Below are 18,664 nucleotides of genomic sequence, written 5' to 3'. Positions count from 1 at the left end.
GCACTGTGGTCCGTTCAGCTACATCACTCAACCTGAGTCAGCCCAAGGCATCATTCCCCTCAAGACACTCAGTAACCAGGACCTGCTCCCTCTAGAAGCACTGTGTGACTTCAGTTAATCATGGACACCAAACGATGAAATAGACAAGGCCACCACAAGGCACACACGAGCCCTTGCATGCGGGGCAGCCAGCATCACAGGTGTCAGGACATGAGCACATAGTCGACAAACTCCTAAACACTGTAGACTTTTGTGGACCAGACCTCTGTTGAACCCATTCCACTCTGCTATTAAAATGGCCTCTGACCATGCAGAAGCCACTGGGTAAGGCTGTTATTTCCTATAAAACTTCACTGACAGGAGCAGGTGATGGGCCACCTGTGGCCGGCAAGGGGCAGCTGGCCAAACAATCATCTGATGTGGTGCGGAGATGCAGTAGGAGGAAGGAGAGGACAGAGCCTCAGGTCAGGGACGCTGGAGGCACAGGCAGCAGGAAAGCCAGATGACAGTGAGTGAGAGAGGCCCAGTCACAGGGACTTCGCCAGTGGTCCAGTGACTAAGACTTCACCTTCCCAAGAAGGGGTTGCAGGGTCGATTCCTGGTCAGGGAGCTAAGATCCCACATGCCTTGTGGCCAAAGAACCCCAAAACATAAAACAGAAGCAATATTGTAGTAAATTCAATGAAAGACTTTAAAAACGGTTCACATCGGGCTTCCCTGATGGTCCAGGGGTTAAGAATCCTCCTTTCGATGCTGGAGACAATGGTTGGATCCCTGGCCCAGGAAGATTCCATGTGCCTTGGAGCAACTAAGCCCAGGTGTCCCAACTACTAAAGCTGGCATGCCTAGAGCCTGTGCTCTGCAGTAAGAGGAGCTGCCGTAACGAGAAGCCCACATGCCATAACCAGAGTACACCCCACTCACCAAAACTAAAGAAAAGCCCATGCACGGTGATGAAAAGCCAGAAATAAAAATGAATAATTTTTTAAAATGTTCCACAAAGAAATCTTTAAAGTCATGGTTATATATATGTGTGTGTATAGAGATATGTATAAAACACGTGTATGTTGTATACATGTATAGGCATGTGTATGTATACACACACATATATCTCTTCGTGTGTGTATTGAAAATTCTAGTCTCTGGCAGTTTAGAAGACTCAGTTCAGTTGCTCAGTCATGTCTGACTCTTTGCAACCCCATGAATCACAGCACTCCAGGCCTCCCTGTCCATCACCAACTCCCGGAGTCTACCCAAACCCATGTCCATCGAGTCGGTGATGCCATCCAGCCATCTCATCCTCTGTCGTCCCCTTCTCCTCCTGCCCTCAATCTTTCCCATCATCAGGGTCTTTTCAAATGAGTCAGTTCTTCATATCAGGCGGTCAAAGTATTGGAGTTTCAGCTTCAACATCAGTCTTTCCAATGAACACTCAGGACTGATCTCCTTTAGGATGGGCTGGTTGGGTCTCCTTGCAGTCCAAGGGATTCTCAAGAGCCTTCTCCAACACCACAGTTCAAAAGCATCAATTCTTTGGTGCTCAGCTTTCTTTATAGTCCAACTCTCACATCCATACATGACTACTGGAAAAACCATAGACTTGACGAGACGGACGTTTGTTGGCAAAGTAATATCTCTGCTCTTAATATGCTGTCTAGGTTGGTCATAACTTTCCTTCCAAGGAGTAAGTGTCTTTTAATTTCATGGCTGCAGTCACCATCTGTTAGAAGATTGGATATACTGAATAACTGCCCTATTGAGAAAGCAATTCTGATAAAATAATGCATCTCTGAACTGGATGGGGACTAAGGAATCCTCAGAAGGACCCAGAAACAGAGTGACAGGGTCTATGTCCTCCCACATCTGAGTCTCATAGAAAAGCCTCGTCTCAAACAAGCACTGGGGTGTGTGTGTATGCGCATGCTCATGGCAGGGGGGTGGAGGAGAGGTGGGTGAAGCACCTTGGTACTAGTAAACCTGCTCGTGGTGGGCACCTGTTATAGACACATTCTAGCTACATGACTGGATTTATCCAATGAAGCCCAACCTCACTCCCTGGCCTCCGCCAAAACCAGGAACAGATCATAAATCCGAGTATTGCTACTAATCAACCCAGACAAGCTGCTACCTTCTGCTCAGAAACGACTCAGGACCCTATGATTCCAGATCACTGTTTCTCATTAATGAACAGATGCCAAAGCCTTGGCTGAGGGTCAGTAGCTCAGGAGATGGGTGTGTTTTGGTACAGGCCAGCGGAGGTAACCCCACACTATACACCACACTCAGCTGGGAAGCCTCAGTGTCAGGAATGCCTGTGGCCCAAGAAACCCCCTGAAATCATTTGACTTACAGAGACAGTGCCCCAGAGAAACACGTAGGGATCCACAAATCCTCTGTGGAGACGCTCAGCTTTAATCATGGCCTCAAAGAACTCACAGATCTAGTTTCAGGGAAAGTGAGCAGTTCACAGACAAGCCATGTGAGCAGGAAGAGATGTGGGTTAGGTTCAGCTCACTCACTCAGTCATGTCCGACTCCTTGTGACCCCATGGACTGCAGCACGCCAGGCTTCTCTGTTCATCACCAACTACTGGAGTTTACTCAAACTCATGTCCATAGAATCAGTGATACCATCCAACCATCTCATCCTCTGTCGTCCCCTTCTCCTCCTGCCTTCAATCTTTCCCAGCATCAGGGTCTTTTCCAGTGAGTCAGTTCTTCGAATCAGGTGGCCAAAGTATTGGAATTTCAGCTTCAACATCAGTCCTTCCAATGAATGTTCAGGACTGATTTCCTTTAGGATGGACTGGTTGGATCTCCTTGTAATCCAAGGGACTCTCAAGAGTCTTCTCCAACACCACAGTTCAAAAACATCATTTCTTCGGTGCTCAGCTTTCTTTATAGTCCAACTCTCACATCCTTACTCGACTACTGGAAAAACCATAGGTTTGACTAGATGGACCTTTGTTGGCAAAAGTAATGCCTCTGCTTTTTAATATGCTGTCTAGGTTGGTCAAAGCTTTTCTTCTGAGGAGCAAGCGTCTTTTAATTTCATGGCTGCAGTCATCATCTGCAGTGATTTTGGACCCAAGAAAATAAAGTTTCTCACTGTTTCTATTGTTTCCCCATCTATTTGCCATGAAGTGATGGGACCAGATGCCATGATCTTAGTTTTCTGAATGTGGAGTTTTAATACAACTTTTTCACTCTCCTCTTTCACTTTCATCAAGAGCCTCTTTAGTTCTTCTTCACTTTCTGCCATAAGGGTGGTGTCATCTGCATATCTGAGGTTATTGATATTTCTCCCGGCAATCTTGATTCCAGCTTGTGCTTCATCCAGCCTGGCATTTCTCATGATGTACATGCATATAAGTTAAATAAGCAGGGTGACAATATACAGCCTTGACGTACTCCTTTCCCTATTTGGAACCAGTCTGTTGTTCTATGTCCAGTTCTAACTGTTGTTTCTTGACCTGCATACAGATTTCTCAGGAGGCAGGTCAGGTGGTCTGGTATTCCCATCTCTTGAATAATGTTCCAGAGTTTGTTGTTATACACACAGTCAAAGGGTTTGGCGTAGTCTAGAAAGCTTTTCTGGAACTCTCTTGCTTTTTCGATGGTCCAACAGATGTTGGCAAGTTGATCTCTGGTTCCCCTGCCTTTTCTAAAACCAGCTTGAACATCTGGAAGTTCACAGTTCACGTACTGTTGAAGCCTGGCTTGGAGAATTTTGAGCATTACTTTACTAGCGTGTGAGATGAGTGCAATTGTGCAGTAGTTTGAGCATTCTTTGGCATTGCCTTTCTTTGGGATTGGAATGTAAACTGACCTTTTCCAGTCCTGTGGCCACTGCTGAGTTTTCCAAGTTGCTGGCATACTGAGTGCAGCACTTTCACAGCACCATCTTTTAGGATTTGAAATAGCTCAACTGGAATTCCATCACCTCCACTAGCTTTGTTTGTAGTGGTGCTTCCTAAGGCCCACTTGACTTCACATTCCAGGATGTCTGGCTCTAGGTGAGTGATCACAACATCATGGTTATCTGGGTCATGAAGATCTTTTTTGTATAGTTCTTCTGTGTGGTTTTCATTCTGTCTGCCCTCTGATGGAGAAAGATAAGAGGCTTATGGAAGCTTCCTGATTCGAGAGACAGACTGAGGGGGAAACTGGGTCTTGTTCTGATGGGCAGGGCAATGCTCAGTAAATTTTTAATCCAGTTTTCTGTTGATGGGTGGGGTTGTGTTCCCTCCCTGTTGCTTGACCTGAGGCGAAACTATGGAGGTAATGAAGATAATGGCTGCCTCCTTCAAAAGGTCCTGTGCATGCACAGCTGTACTCAGTGCTCCCAACCCTGCAGCAGGCCGTTGCCGACCTATGCCTCCACCAGAGACTCCTGGACACTCACAGGCAAGTCTGGGTTAGGTTTAGTATATGGAGACCAGCTTGAGGAGTTTAACTGAAGACCTTGATATGTCTAGGAGCAAATTGCCCTTGACCATTAGCCAGGGACATTCAAGTCAGGAAGTTTCTGTAAAACCAAAGTGAACCTTCATGTTACAGCCCTGGGATGGTAAACACACTAAGTAAATAAAGCACTGGGAAGCTGGGTCTTATCACAGTTATGATAACATCACAATAGTCAGAAAGAATCTTGGAAACATCATCTCTTTTGCTGTCAGGCAAGTTGACAAGTTTCCTGCCCGAAAATGATGCTTAAATTTTCACTGCAGGATTGATAGGAATCCTGGAAAGCTGTGATAAGGAAACAGCTTTTTTGCTGCTAATTTCTAAACAAAGGCTATAGTTTAAGAAGCCAGAAAACAAGGAAGTGATAAGCAAGGTAAGAAGAAAGAAGAGGAGGCGAATGGATAACATATCATACTGCTGTTTTGAAAATCACTAAAAAGTGGCAAGGTGGATACTGGGCTCAGGTGAAAAATTGATGCTGTTCATCAAGATCCTCAAGAACTTCCAGATCACCCAGATCACAGAGAAAGCAAAGAGGTCTGGGTTCACAGCCATGACCATATCACAGGCAAGGAGCTTACACCAAGGGCTCCATCAGCCTGCCACCCTCTGCTTATGGGGCACCTGGCCTGGTGCCCAACAACGAGAGCTCCTTTCCTCTCACCAGCCTAGCCCTTTCCTAATCTGGGTGTTTATCTTTTTGTGTGCTCATTCTCAGTTGCTTCTGACTTCTCTTTTCTGCTCTTTCAAAGAGCCAGCACTCTGTGTAACGAGGCTGTGTGCTGTGCCCAAGTCTTCAACTTAGGATGAGGATGCATATTTAATCAAGATCTATGTAAATTCCACTCACCAGAGTGAATATTATTTTTCTTTGCTTTGAAAATACAATTCACCTCTGTCTATATTTGTGTTCCTACAAACGGCAAAGCCTTCATTTATTGTTTTCAATCACCTTTTTTATATTCAACCTCTCTCATTTTAAATTCCTTCTAGAAAAAGTAATGCCTCCTCTAACAGATGCAGGCCTTTACCAAAAAATAAAACAAAATCACAACCCAATTCTTTTCTGCCTTGTGTCCTGTATGTGAGATGCTTTCAAGAGCATCCTTAAGCCGAAAAGCCCAATCCTTGCCATTTATTTTCAACTATTGTACTGACTACAGAATCACATTTTGCCTGCAAACAGAAGCCTTCCAAACTCAAAATTTTCTTTTAAGTATTTAAGTAGTTTTTAAACATATTAGGGTGTAATAACACAGGAGTCATTTTCACTTTATCACATTAAGATAAAAAATCTACATGGCCTTTTTTTCTCCTGTTTTTTCCCTCTTCTGAGAAACCTTGTTACTAGATTACTCAAAAGGACAAAAAGAACTACATGGGGATCTTGTTAAGATGTAGATTCTGATTCAGTAGGTCTGGGGTAGGGCCAAAGTTCTGCCTTTCTAACCAGCTCCCAGGAGTGGTTGATGCTGCTTCTCCGAGGGCCACAGTGAAAGAAGCACAGGGACCAAAGCTGTGGTTCTCACCTTGGTTCCATATGCAAATCCCCTGAGAAGCTCTAATAGCAGAGTTGCCCGAGTCCCACCCCACAGATGCCAATGGGATTGGCCTGGAGGGTGGCCTGGTCTCAGAAGTGAGTGAAAGAAGCTGGGTGATGGATGCCATTGTGCAGCTCAGTGATTAACAGTGGTCTAAGGCCATTGTGCAGCTCAGTGATTAACAGTGGTCTAAGGCCAGATTCGGGTTGCCCTGGTGGTTCAGTTGGTAAAGAATCCACCTGCAACGTGGGAGACCTGGGTTCGATCCCTGGGTTGGGAAAATCCCCTGGAGGAGGGCATGGCAATCCACCCCAGTATTCTTGCCTGGAGAATCTCATGGACAGAGGAGCCTGAAGGGCTGCAGTCCATGCGGTTGCAAAGAGTTGGACATGACTGAGCAAAGCACAAGGGCAGATACAGCTGGTGGGCATCCCTCATCCTTCCTGTGAGGGCAGAGTCTGTGGCTCTGACATCTCTTCACCATGAAAACTTCATCTCTAGGTCATTATGGAAGTACAGCTTGCTTTCAATACCATCCCTGTGCTTAAAATTAAACCTGACTCCCACGGGGTGAGTTTTTCAAATTCTCTTTTCCACTTACATTGAGAACCAGCACGTTTGGATCAGTGACTCTCATGGACACACCTTGGGTTGGTGGCTCCCATGGACACAATCAGAGTGGTCCAACGTTAGAGGTCTTAGAGTCTAGGACTTTGATCTCATTTAAGCGTCACATACAAAAACCTCTGGGAGGAAAAGTCAGTTTCATGCCTTCTCCAGATAGGAAGACTGAGGCCAAGGGAAATTATTTGGATAATTAGATGCTCATCTAATGATGTGTTTCCCTGGAAGAAGTAATATTCTATCTCTACCTGTAGAACAACCTAAGCACACAAAATGCTTTTGCAAAGACCTAAGGTAAGAAACTTAGATTCCTGAGGACTTAAGAGCCAGCCTGTAATTCTCAAAGAGCCCCAGCCTATAGACGCTCAGATATGAAGATGGGCAGCCTGGGTGATGCCCCTGCCTGGCTCAATGACCCCCACGCCAGGCTACCCTCACACTTACAGAGACCTCATGTGTGAAGATAGATATTGTGTGATTATCAAGGCTCCAACATAGGTTGAAAGAAAGACAAGCAGATTTGGCTGAGGACTCGGGTGAAGAAGGGATGCAAGATTCAGAGCATTTCTTGGGCAAATTTAAAAAGTTTCTAGGCACTTGGAAGTGGTGACAATGATACAACTTCACTGAGTTATTTCTGGAAACCTATCTCAAGTCTACAATTATAACTTGTCACTTTACTACCTATTGACAAATGGACCCTAGGTTCTGAAAATCTTTTCTAATGTAGTTGAAGTTCTAAATGAAAGGTCATCATTTTCTCCATTTACTTTTATCTCCGCCCTATGACCTCTGAGGAATAATTCACAAGTATCATTGAATAATGAGATGATCTTGAGGACACTAGATGAGCACTCCAGTGGCCAGATTCTGCTGGGTCAGAAAGGACCCAGTGGTTACATTCACAACGAGGTTCCTACTGTACACATATCTTTATTCTGCCATATTGATAATGGCAGAATTTAACTGTTGGTAAAACAAACCACTGTGAAAGGATTGTTTCAGTGGAGAGTCCATATCTGAGGCTCACTGTGAAGGCCAAGTGTAACCAATCATCACTAGCATCTGAGTGCAGATGTGTGTCATAATGCCAGGGTGACCATCAGCTTACATTCAGACTTCAGCAAGTCTATACCATTTATTTCGGAGACTCCCAAGCCTCTTACACTTCCAGTGAAAGTGAAGTCGCTCAGTCATGTCTGACTCTTTGCAACCCCATGGACTGTAGCCTACCAGGCTTCTCCGTCCATGGGATTTTCCAGGCAAGAATACTGGAGTGGGTTGCCATTTCCTTCTCCAGGGGATCTTCCCCACCCAGGGATTGAACCTGGGTCTCCCGCATTGTAGGCAGACGCTTTACTGTCTGAGCCACCAGGGAAGTGTTCAATAATACAAAGAGGCTTTTCTATGGTCCTGCCTGGTCCGACACCCCTCTGACACTGAGGCCACAAAGTACTATTGGTCTGCAATCTTGCCCAAAGGGCATCAAGTTAATTGTACCTTAGTGGGGTCACCAAACAGAAATGCTCATGCCCCAGAGTGTTCCAGGATTTCAGTCTCTGTATCTAGAACCCAAGCGTCTGTAGGTCTCTCTGAAACAAACCAAATTTGAGTCCCAGCCACCATGTGTACTTATTGATACAATGTCTACTCCCCTCCCACATCATTTGAGAGTCTTTGTATAGCCCTTTTTTGATGTTGAGTTTCCTTCCAGAAGACACCAAACTAATAAATATCAGCTGGGCTCTCCCTGTAGTCTGCAAGTCATGCCCAAACCTTCTAAACAAGCAGTGGTCACAGCTGAGACTAAGAAAAGATTATACAAGCAGAAAGGTGTTTGGTCATAGATCCAAGGAGATAAACACAATTTTAACTTGCAGCCCCTTTTCAAAGCCAACATGTTTAATCTGACAAATGGTGGGCCATTTGCCATACCCAATATTTGAAAAGAGGCTCAAAATTTCCAGAACAATAGGAATCTACCATGTGGTGTAGTTAGAGACGTTATTGGGATCAGAAAAACTTGCCAAATGGGAAAACCCGAATCAAATTATTATTCCAGTAAACAAATTGAAAATGAAGGCATTCCTAGATGCTTTTGACAAGGGGAAAATGGACTCCTAAATCAAACATTTCATAAATATATTAGCAAAACGCATTATGTAACACTAACATTAATGGCACACACCAGATTGCTGAGGTTCTTAATCACATCTTTTCAATCTAGGCGCTTGTACCGTGAAAGGGTTGGTTCCTACAGACAGCTCATAACACAAAGTAAGTCTCTCCAATGACGTTCCTGCCATTACCAAATGTTTTTCTTCTGATTTGTCTCCAGACATGACATTTTTGCAAATTAAACTAGATTACATTATCTGTGATGGCTGAAATTCAATTGTCCAAATAACTAACCAGCCAGCTCCATGACTAAATCGTCCACCTGCTGCCTGAACTTTTGGGGTTTGATAGCCTGCTGGGTTCACTTTGACTTTATGAAGTAGAAGTAGACCTGGATTTCTCTGGAAAAAGAACCTGGGAATTCTTTCCTTCTAATGTTACTTTAGGGATCAAGGTCAGATTCTCTCTGTAAAAGGTAAAACAATTCACATGTTTTCAGACACAAGGCTGCATGTTCCCACTCCTCAGTTCCTTCCCACGGTCTTTCTCTGATCTTCTTTTATGCGCATTTATCACGGTTTCCAATTTTATACAACCTCAAATACCAGAATAGACATCTTTATGTGTATCTCTCGGTCAAAAGGAATTTGCATTTCCATTTATGAAAATACTGTCATGCTGCCTTTCCATAAGAGTCTGCAGGGTTATATTCCAACTGTATGTAAAAGGGCACAGTTATTTTCACACTCATCAACACTTCGTAATACACATCTATTAATTTTCCCCGAATGACAGATCAAAACAACTCAATACTTATATTTCTACAGTCACTTGAGATTGTACAACTTTTCAGGTTTATCGGCTCCTTCAACAAACCTAATATAGGGAGTTAGAATAGTCTTTTAAGGTAAAAACAAACAAAAAGCCATAAGATTAAAAACTGCCAACATATGTGTTGGTAGAAAAATTTCAACTAATAAATGAAGCAAGAATCAAATTTCCAGCTAATACTCAATAAAAGGTAAAAGACACCAGAGAAATATAACTTCAAAGTGATATCTGAATAAAAGACTGGAAACAGAGAAGATGGTCTTAGATTGGGAGGCAATTCGGAAAGGAAGTTTTTAAAGATGAGGAGAGACAGTTTTTTTTTTTTTTTTTAATTTCCGTTTTCATAACAAAGCGCCACAAACTCACCATTTGAAGCAGCACAAATCGCCTCTCAGCTCTGCAGGTTAGAAGTCTGGCAGGCATGGCTGAAACACTGATGAAAGAAATCAAAGAGGACACAAACAGATGGAAAAATATACCGTGTTCATGGATTGGAAGAATTAATATAGTGAAAATGAGTATACTACCCAAAGCAATCTATAGATTCAATGCAATCCCTATCAAACTACCAATGGTATTTTTCACAGAACTAGAACAAATCATTTCACAACTTGTATGGAAATATAAGAAACCTCGAATAGCCAAAGCAATCTTGAGGAAGAAGAATGGAACTGGAGGAATCAACCTGCCTGACTTCAGGCTCTACTACAAAGCCACAGTCATCAAGACAGTATGGTACTGGCACACAGATAGAAATATAGATCAATGGAACAAAATAGAAAGCCCAGAGATAAACCCACGCACCTATGGACACCTTATCTTCGACAAAGGAGGCAAGAATATACAATGGAGAAAAGACAATCTTTTTAACAAGTGGTGCTGGGAAAACTGGTCAACTACTTGTAAAAGAAAGAAACTAGACACTTCCTAACACCATACACAAAAATAAACTCAAAATGGATTAAAGATCTAAACGTAAGACCAGAAACTATAAAACTCCTAGAGGAAAACATAGGCAAAACACTCTCCGACATAAATCACAGCAGGATCCTCCATGACCCACCTCCCAGAATATTGGAAATAAAAGCAAAAATAAACAAATGGGACCTAATTAAAATTAAAAGCTTTTGCACAACAAAGGAAACTATAAGCAAGGTGAAAAGACAGCCTTCAGAATGGGAGAAAATAATAGCAAACGAAGCAACAGACAAACAATTAATCTCAAAAATATACAAGCAACTCCTACAGCTGAATTCCAGAAAAATAAACGACCCAATCAAAAAATGGGCCAAAGAACTAAACAGACATTTCTCCAAAGAAAACATACAGATGGCTAACAAACACATGAAAAGATGCCCAACATCACTCATTATTAGAGAAATGCAAATCAAAACCACAATGAGGTATCATTTCACACCAGTCAGAATGGCTGCTATCCAAAAGTCTACAAGCAATAAATGCTGGAGAGAGTGTGGAGAAAAGGGAACCCTCTTACACTGTTGGTGGGAATGCAAACTAGTACAGCCACTATGGAGAACAGTGTGGAGATTCCTTAAAAAACTGGGAATAGAACTGCCATATGACCCAGCAATCCCACTGCTGGGCATACACACCGAGGAAACCAGAACTGAAAGAGACGCGTGTACCCCAATGTTCATCGCAGCACTGTTTACAATAGCCAGTTCATGGAAGCAACCTAGATGTCCATCAGCAGATGAATGGATAAGGAAGCTGTGGTACATATACCCAATGGAATATTACTCAGCCATTAAAAAATACATTTGAATGGGTTCTATTGAGATGGATGTAACTGGAGCCCATTATACAAAGTGAAGTAAGCCAGAAAGAAAAACACCAATACAGTATACTGATGCATATATATGGAATTTGAAAGATGGTAACGATAACCCTATATGCGAGACAGAATAAGAGACACAGATGCATAGAACAGTCTTATGGACTCTGAGGGAGAAGGTGAGGGTTGGACGTTCTGGGAGAATAGCATTGAAACATGTATATTATCATATGTGAAACAGAACACCATTCCATGTTCGATGCATGAGACAAATGCTCAGGGCCGGGGCAATGGGATGACCCAGAGGGATGGGATGGGGAAGGAGGTGTGTGGGGGGTTCAGGAAGGGGAACACATGTAAACCCATGGCTGATTCATATCAATGTATGGCAAAACTATTACAATATTGTAAAGTAATTAGCCCCCAACTAAAATAAATAAATTTATTAAAAAAAAAAAAGAAGTCTGGCAGACATGGCTGAAATCCAGAGGTCAGCTGCTGCGTTCCTTTCTGAAGCCTCTAGTTTTAGGGAAGAATCTGTTTTCTGTCCATTTGGGTTGCTGGCAGAATGTAGCTCCTTGAAGTTGTACCGAGGTCCCTGTTTTCTTGCTGGCTCTACCTGAGGGCTGTTTCGGGCTCCTTGAGGCGGCCACGTTCCTCGGCTCACAGCATCTTCTCGTATCCCCAGGTGATGAGCTTGAGCCCATCTAAGTAATCTAGGCTCTTCTCTCTGTTGTAAAGTCAGTTGACTAGCAGCCTTAACTGTATGTGCAACCTGAACTCACTGTGGCCAAGTGACGTAACACATCCATAGGTTCTAAGGATTAGAGGATCTTCATGGTCAGAGTGGGGGCAGGGGAGAAGGACAGTTCTGCCTACCACAATCAGCCTGCTGGAATATTCACAGAAGCCCCAAAGAATGATATACCCCGCATTTTTCTGGCTTTTTCCTTAACTTCTAAGGTTGTTATTTATTTACTCATTGATGGCTGTGCTGGGTCTTTATTGTGGCGCACAGGCTTCTGTAGTTGCAGCTCATCGACTCCAGAGCACAGAGCTCAGGGGCTTAATTGCTCCTCAGTATGTGGAATCTTTGCTCCCAGAGATCAAACCTGTGTCCCCTGCATTGGCAGGTGGATGCTTAACCACTGGACCACCAGGGAAGTCCCAATCCCTGAGTTTAAAACAAAATCTCTGACCTTCCTTAAAGCTTATTTGAGGAAGCCCTTGATCCAAACAGGTGCCATCTGGAGACTCTCTTTTTCTCTAGATCCTCTCCCCTGACTGCCAGGCACTGGCCACCATTCTGATTTTCCTGTGGCCAGAGCCATGTCTGGCTGCAAGAGAAAGTAGGAGACATAGCCCTTCCACCAATCCATGGCACCCCTCATCACCTGGGGACCCCCACAGCCCTGCTTCCTCAGCCAGGTCTCCCTAGATTTCTTGTGAAAATCGCTTCTCCTGCTTCTTTCGAGTCTTCGGAGGAGCCAGATGACTTACAAAGATCCCTCTATGTCCTCTCCTCTCTCCTCTGGTGGGGAAACCATTCAGGCAAATTGATACCTGGAAGACCACAGCTCATAAGATACACACAGAGGGATCTGATTCTCTCTTTTTTAAAAGAAAATTATTAAGATTTTATTTGGCTGTGCTCGGTCTTACTTTTGGCAGACAGAATCTTCAGTCTTCACTGCAGCATGTTGGATCTTTCAGTTGCAGCATGTGTGATCTATTTCCCTGACCAGGAGTTGAACTCAGGCCCCTGCATTGCGAGTGCAGAGTCTTAGCCACTGGGCCACTAGGGAAGTCCCAGATCTGATTCTCTTATGTACATATATACCTATACATATATGTGTGTAAATGTGCTTATATGTGTGCGCATACACAAGTGGGCTTCCCAGGTGGTGCAGTGGTAAGGAATCCTCCTGTCAATGCAGGAGACACAAGAGACATAGGTTCAGTCCCTGGGTCAGAAAGATACCGTGGAGTAGAAAATGGCAACCCACTCCAGTATTCTTGCCTGGAAAATTCCATGGACAGAAGAGCCCAGTGGACTACAGTCCACAGGTTTGAGAAGAGTCAGCCATGACTGAGCGACTGAACACACATACATGGACATGTATGACAGATACACCAACACACACAAACACTCATATACACACACACACACATGATAAAACAAATAACCCACTTTTCTCCCAAGCTATTCAAAAACTTTTTATTATTTATTATTATTTATTCTAAATGGGTCTTTGTAGACTACATATAAGACATATAAGACTACATATAAGAAAATAAATAGTTTCATTGACCAGACTGCAATACTTAGACCTGAGAATAAGCCTTTTCCTCAAGTTCATGGAGACAACTATTGCCATCCACTCTGGAACAGGGAAGTCCTGACCAAAATTGACCATCATTATGCTTTATTCAACAAGCTTATGCTCTCAGGAGATAACCTACACTACAGTAAGACTGAGGTCTGCAGGTGAATGGTGTGGGGTATGCAGGTTACCTGCAAGGTGTAGATGAGATGCATGATTACTGTGGTCCTCCATGGAGCATCAACACCATGGAAAGCCCAAGATTCATTAGCCCTCCAAAAAGCTTCCATGGATCTACCTTGCTGGGAAGGGAACCAGAAGAATCCACATGCCACAAGATCAGTTGCATGTAGGAAACTTCCCCCAAGAAGCTACCCAGGTTAAGGTTGGCTGTGCTGAAATCAACACGGTGGAGGTCTCAGTGGATCTCCAATGAAGGTCTCAAATGGAATCACCATGAAGACCATTCATGACTTCAGAAGTATCTTACTTGGGAGGTAAACTAGTACTATCATAAGAACACGAATAAAATACTCAGAACATTTTGGCCAAGGCTCATCCCTTGGACTGCAAGGAGATCCAATCAATCCATCCTAAAGGAGATCAACCCTGGGTGTTCATTGGAAGGACTGATGTTGAAGCTGAAACTCCAATACTTTGGCCACCTCATGCGAAGAGTTGACTCATTGGAAAAGACCCTAATGCTGGGTAGTATTGGGAGCAGGAGGAGAAGGGGACGAAGAGGATGAGATGGTTGGGTGGCATCACCGACTCGATGGACATGGGTTTGGGTAGACTCCAGGAATTGGTGATGGACAGACATGACTGTGCGACTGAACTGAACTGAACATCCTTTCATAGCTCATCCTAGGACCTAAAAGTTGGGAGGTACTTTCACGAGCATCTATGTCCACCCTCTTATATAGGATGTGACTCTGGAAGAACCCCACACAAATTGGGTTCTGCAAGTTCCTACATGCAACTTATCTTCAAATATCTAAACACTGCCATAGGACAGAGTGACGAACAAACAAGCTGGCATCCCAGCTCTGCATTTGTGAGTGGTGTGATCTCAAGAGGGTCACTTCACTTCTCTGAACCTGAGGTTCCTCATCCGTAAAAATGGACGTAATGAATACACAGAGAGGATTGCTGTGAAATTGAATAAAGCAATCATGGAGAAACCCATAGCATCATCACTTTTCTATCCTTTCCTTGTGGGTCTTAAGGCCAACCATTCTTCCCTCTCTACTCTTCAGACCCATTCCCCAGAATCATCCTGGAAGAAACCAAAAATACTGAATCTCCGAGTCTGTACTCCTAAATCTTGATCTGCAAACAAACCTATCACATGCTTGAGACCCAGCATAAAATATCACTGTCCCACAATAGACTGCTGGCATTGGAATAAAACTCATAACCTGGTCCACAGTGCAGCGGCAAGAAAGATCAAAGCCCAAAGTCCCAGCCCTGAGCACAGTGAAAAACAGGCTATCTTGTAAGGATCAGCTTGTTCAATTGTGGATGCTTTAAGAATGTTAAATAGGAACTGAACAACAACAATGGAAACAAGACCCAGGGCAATGAAAGTGCAGCCATTAAATTTTCATGATTTCAGAGCTTAGGACATGTGTGTTCATCACTATGGCACTTTTTATGTCTGTGAATTTATAACGAACATAGCTGTTGAAAATCAGCGCTATTCATGGCAAACACTTAGTGCATAATGCTGGCATTTTAGAAACTGTCATCAAAACCATTTCACTATAAAAACAAATGAGACCTTTATAAGGAAAAAACCTAAATGACCTGACATCATTTTTCAATAGGCTAAGAAGGCTCATGGCTTCCAGTTCATGCTTTCATACCATGGCACCTGGTGAGGTCAGTTGGGCCATTTATCTTCAGAAAGAAACTCGACAGATAAAGTTGAGTGATTTGTTGAACTCAGAGGTACTGAAGTCTAGTTTCTAGCATGTATTCTCATCTAGAGTCATTTTCACAGTATTTCAATTTTCAACCCACCATCTCTCTTCCCCCCACATACACACACTAACTGATGAAGAGGCACTCAAGGGGGCACCTTGAGTTTTCCGTTTTTCACTGTCTCTTTTCTATCCTAGGAGCATCACCCTGGCTTGCCAACTATTGGCTCTGCAGTTTGAAAACCCTCTTTTTGGGTTGGATTCTCCCGGACAGTGTTTTACCAGGGAAAGGATGACCTCAGAGGCCGCTGGAAAGGAATGGGGAGTGAGACAGATGGAGGCAGCTGCTAAAGGGGGCTTTGATGAGGTCCCCACTGAAGACAATTGGGGCTCCATCCCACGGCTGACCTCTGGGGGACTGTATGGAACACCTCTCACAGAATCTCAGGGACAGGAGAGCTGAGGTATTTATCCACCAACTTCCATGTGTCACTGGTTCAAGGCAACTCCAGGTAAATTTCTCTGCACTCCTGTCTGCCCTCACAATCCACACAGAACAAGCACACCCCACAGCCAGAAAAAGCCCCCAGGCATTCTCAGGTGCTAGCAGTGGGAAGCTACCAGCTTGGCACACTGGAGTGGTGAGTGGCAAGTGAATACAGGCAGGGCAGTGACAACGTCTGCTTCAGGCTATATATATGTTGTTGTTGTTATTGAGTCAATTGTGTCCGACTCTTTGTGATCCCATGGACTGTAGCCCGTCAGGCTCCTCTGTCCATGGAATTCTCCAGGCAAAAATAATGGAGTGGGTTGCCATTTCCTTCTCCAGGGGATCTTCCTGATCCAGGGATTGAAGCTGGGTCTTCTGCACTGGCAGGCACGTTCTTTACCATCTGAGCCACTAAGGAAGCTGTGTATAAATCTCCCCAGTCCAGACTCTCCCAAGTGGCCTTTCTATCACTTATCTTCTCCCTCCTAAGAAATCCTTCAGAAATGAACCCTGGAAGCTCTCTCTAGAGGATCCTGACTGTGACCTGCCTTTGTGTGCAGTTGTGACCAGGACCAATGCTGGCAAATAAAAGAGGAGCAGATGCAGGCGAGCGCCCACGAGAGGCAGCATATGGAGTGGTGAAGAGCGTGGAGGCTGTCTGCCATGGGACTGGCGTCCAGACCTCCTGTTTCCACTCCAAAGTTATTTCAACACAAGCCCATCTGCCAGATTTCTAAAACACTCCCTCCCAAAAGCAGCACCAAATATGTGTCCTATTAATGCTAGACTTGTACAGACACCACTGCAAACCCAGCAGGAGAGACTTGGAACTCGGAGAGCTGAGAAATGCAGCAAGAAATGGCCATTGCTGACTTCAAGAGCCTGAAGCCATCCTGGGAGAGAGCTGGAAGGGATGAACCTCTGGCTTGGCAAACTCAAAGGCATGGCGGAGACTCACAGCTTCATTGTAACCCCACCGCCCACCAGCCGGGGAAGCAGGGCCCATGTGGAATTGATTGGGCACGCACAAGCAAGGCCTGGAAGACTGCAATTTAAAAACAATTTAATTATAAAAAGAAAAGAAGCAGACCCTGAAGGGGGAAGAAATGGTGGAGAGAGAGAGAAAATTCTTGTATATGCACATCTATGAAAAGAGACAATGAGAGAATAGCCCGGAAATAAACAAAAAGACAGAGAACTAAGAGGGGAGGCGAGTGAACAAGAGAAAAAATAAAAGAGGGAGGAGGAAGGAAATAATTCGTGCCAGACAACAGAAAATAATTCTGGTTGATTCACATGTAAAATTACCTCTTGGAAGAACAGTTCATAAAGCGAAAGGAAAGAATTAAGCAAGCAGCCCTTGGGAGAGGCAGCTCTCCCAATGCAGGCAGCAGGAAGAAATGGATCCTCTCTTCCAGTGTCTGCACTCAATACTCACCACTTTCTATCAATACCGCCCCCTGAAGACTCAAAGTCCCAGGAAAAAAAGAGTCTTGCCTATGTTTGATCCCATGACTTACCTTTGGTCGAGGGTTTGCGAGAGGGATCTTGACTGACAGTCTCAGATCACAGAGAATGAGGGTGGGGAGTCTTCATCATGGCACTGAAACAGAGATGGGAGAGATGTCAGGAAGCAGCCCCAGATGTCATCACTGGCAAGGAAGCCAAAGAGAGGAGGGCAGTGGATTCAAAGAGAATGAGGAGAGGACCAGCTGGAAACCTGGGAAAGACTAGGAAACAGGAAGAGATGAATAAACAGGAAAAAAGCATGGATGTAAGAACATGATACAGAGAAGAGAAGCCAGATTTTAGAAAAAGGAAGAAGTCTAGCTCGTCTGAGAAGCAGGAGACAGACTATTTCTGAGAAGTACTGGGAAGTAGGAAGAGAGAAAAGAAAGTGGTAACTCAAACGCCATGACTTCATGGGTCTGTGAAGACATTAATTACAGGCAAACTACCCGATACGCTGTAAAGCAGGCAGCAAGTAGGAGGGGTCCCCAGCCACCCTGAGAGCGGGAGAGTTGACATCCACTCCATTTGATGGAGACATTCACTTCGTGATGTATCCAAGGTTGGTGTTGTTCCAGTTCCTCTGCTCTGGCCCAACAAACCACCCCAAAACTCAGCAGCTTGAAACCACTCGTGATTATCTCTCAGGGTCCTTAGGTGTGGCCGCATTCAGCTGTCTAGATCCATGCGGCATGCCTCATGCAATTCATCCAATGTCAGCTGAGGCTGCACCACGTGAAGATTCAGCTGGTTTGGAATATTCAGGTAGATGCATTCACGTGGCCAGCAGTGGACAGTGCTGCTTAGGTGAGGCCGTGAACTGAAACACCTCCAAGGGGTTTCAGCATTCACAGTATGGCAGCTGGTTCTAAGAGGAAATCTCCCAGGAGTGAGCATTTCAAGAAGTGGAAAGAGGAATCTGTCAAGAAAGCTAATTCTGAAGCTGGCACCGCGTCACCTCTTTCCTGGCCAAAGTAGACAGAGTGGAATTTTAAGGATGATCCATTTTCATGCTCTGCAAGGCTCAGACACGCAGACATC

The 18,664-nt window shown here is 44.2% G+C and overlaps 1 protein-coding gene across 1 annotated transcript in view; it reads right to left on the bottom strand.

Annotated features, from left to right (window-relative positions):
• Positions 1-18,664, bottom strand: part of KIF16B (kinesin family member 16B) — a 394,203-nt gene that overhangs the window by 25,197 nt on the left and 350,342 nt on the right. Inside the window, exon 24 of the mRNA XM_081556498.1 lies at positions 17,635-17,717. Within this exon, the coding sequence (XP_081412624.1) occupies positions 17,681-17,717 (37 nt within the window). The 3' untranslated portion in view covers positions 17,635-17,680. The remainder of the gene's footprint in view (positions 1-17,634; positions 17,718-18,664) is intronic.

This window comes from Giraffa tippelskirchi, chromosome 13 (genome assembly GCF_054371585.1).
Source record: "Giraffa tippelskirchi isolate mGirTip1 chromosome 13, T2T-mGirTip1v1.2.pri, whole genome shotgun sequence".
Classification (NCBI taxonomy): Eukaryota; Metazoa; Chordata; class Mammalia; order Artiodactyla; family Giraffidae; genus Giraffa; species Giraffa tippelskirchi.
The sequence above is the reverse complement of the archived record's forward strand: the minus strand, read 5'-3'. Positions and strand labels throughout refer to the sequence as shown.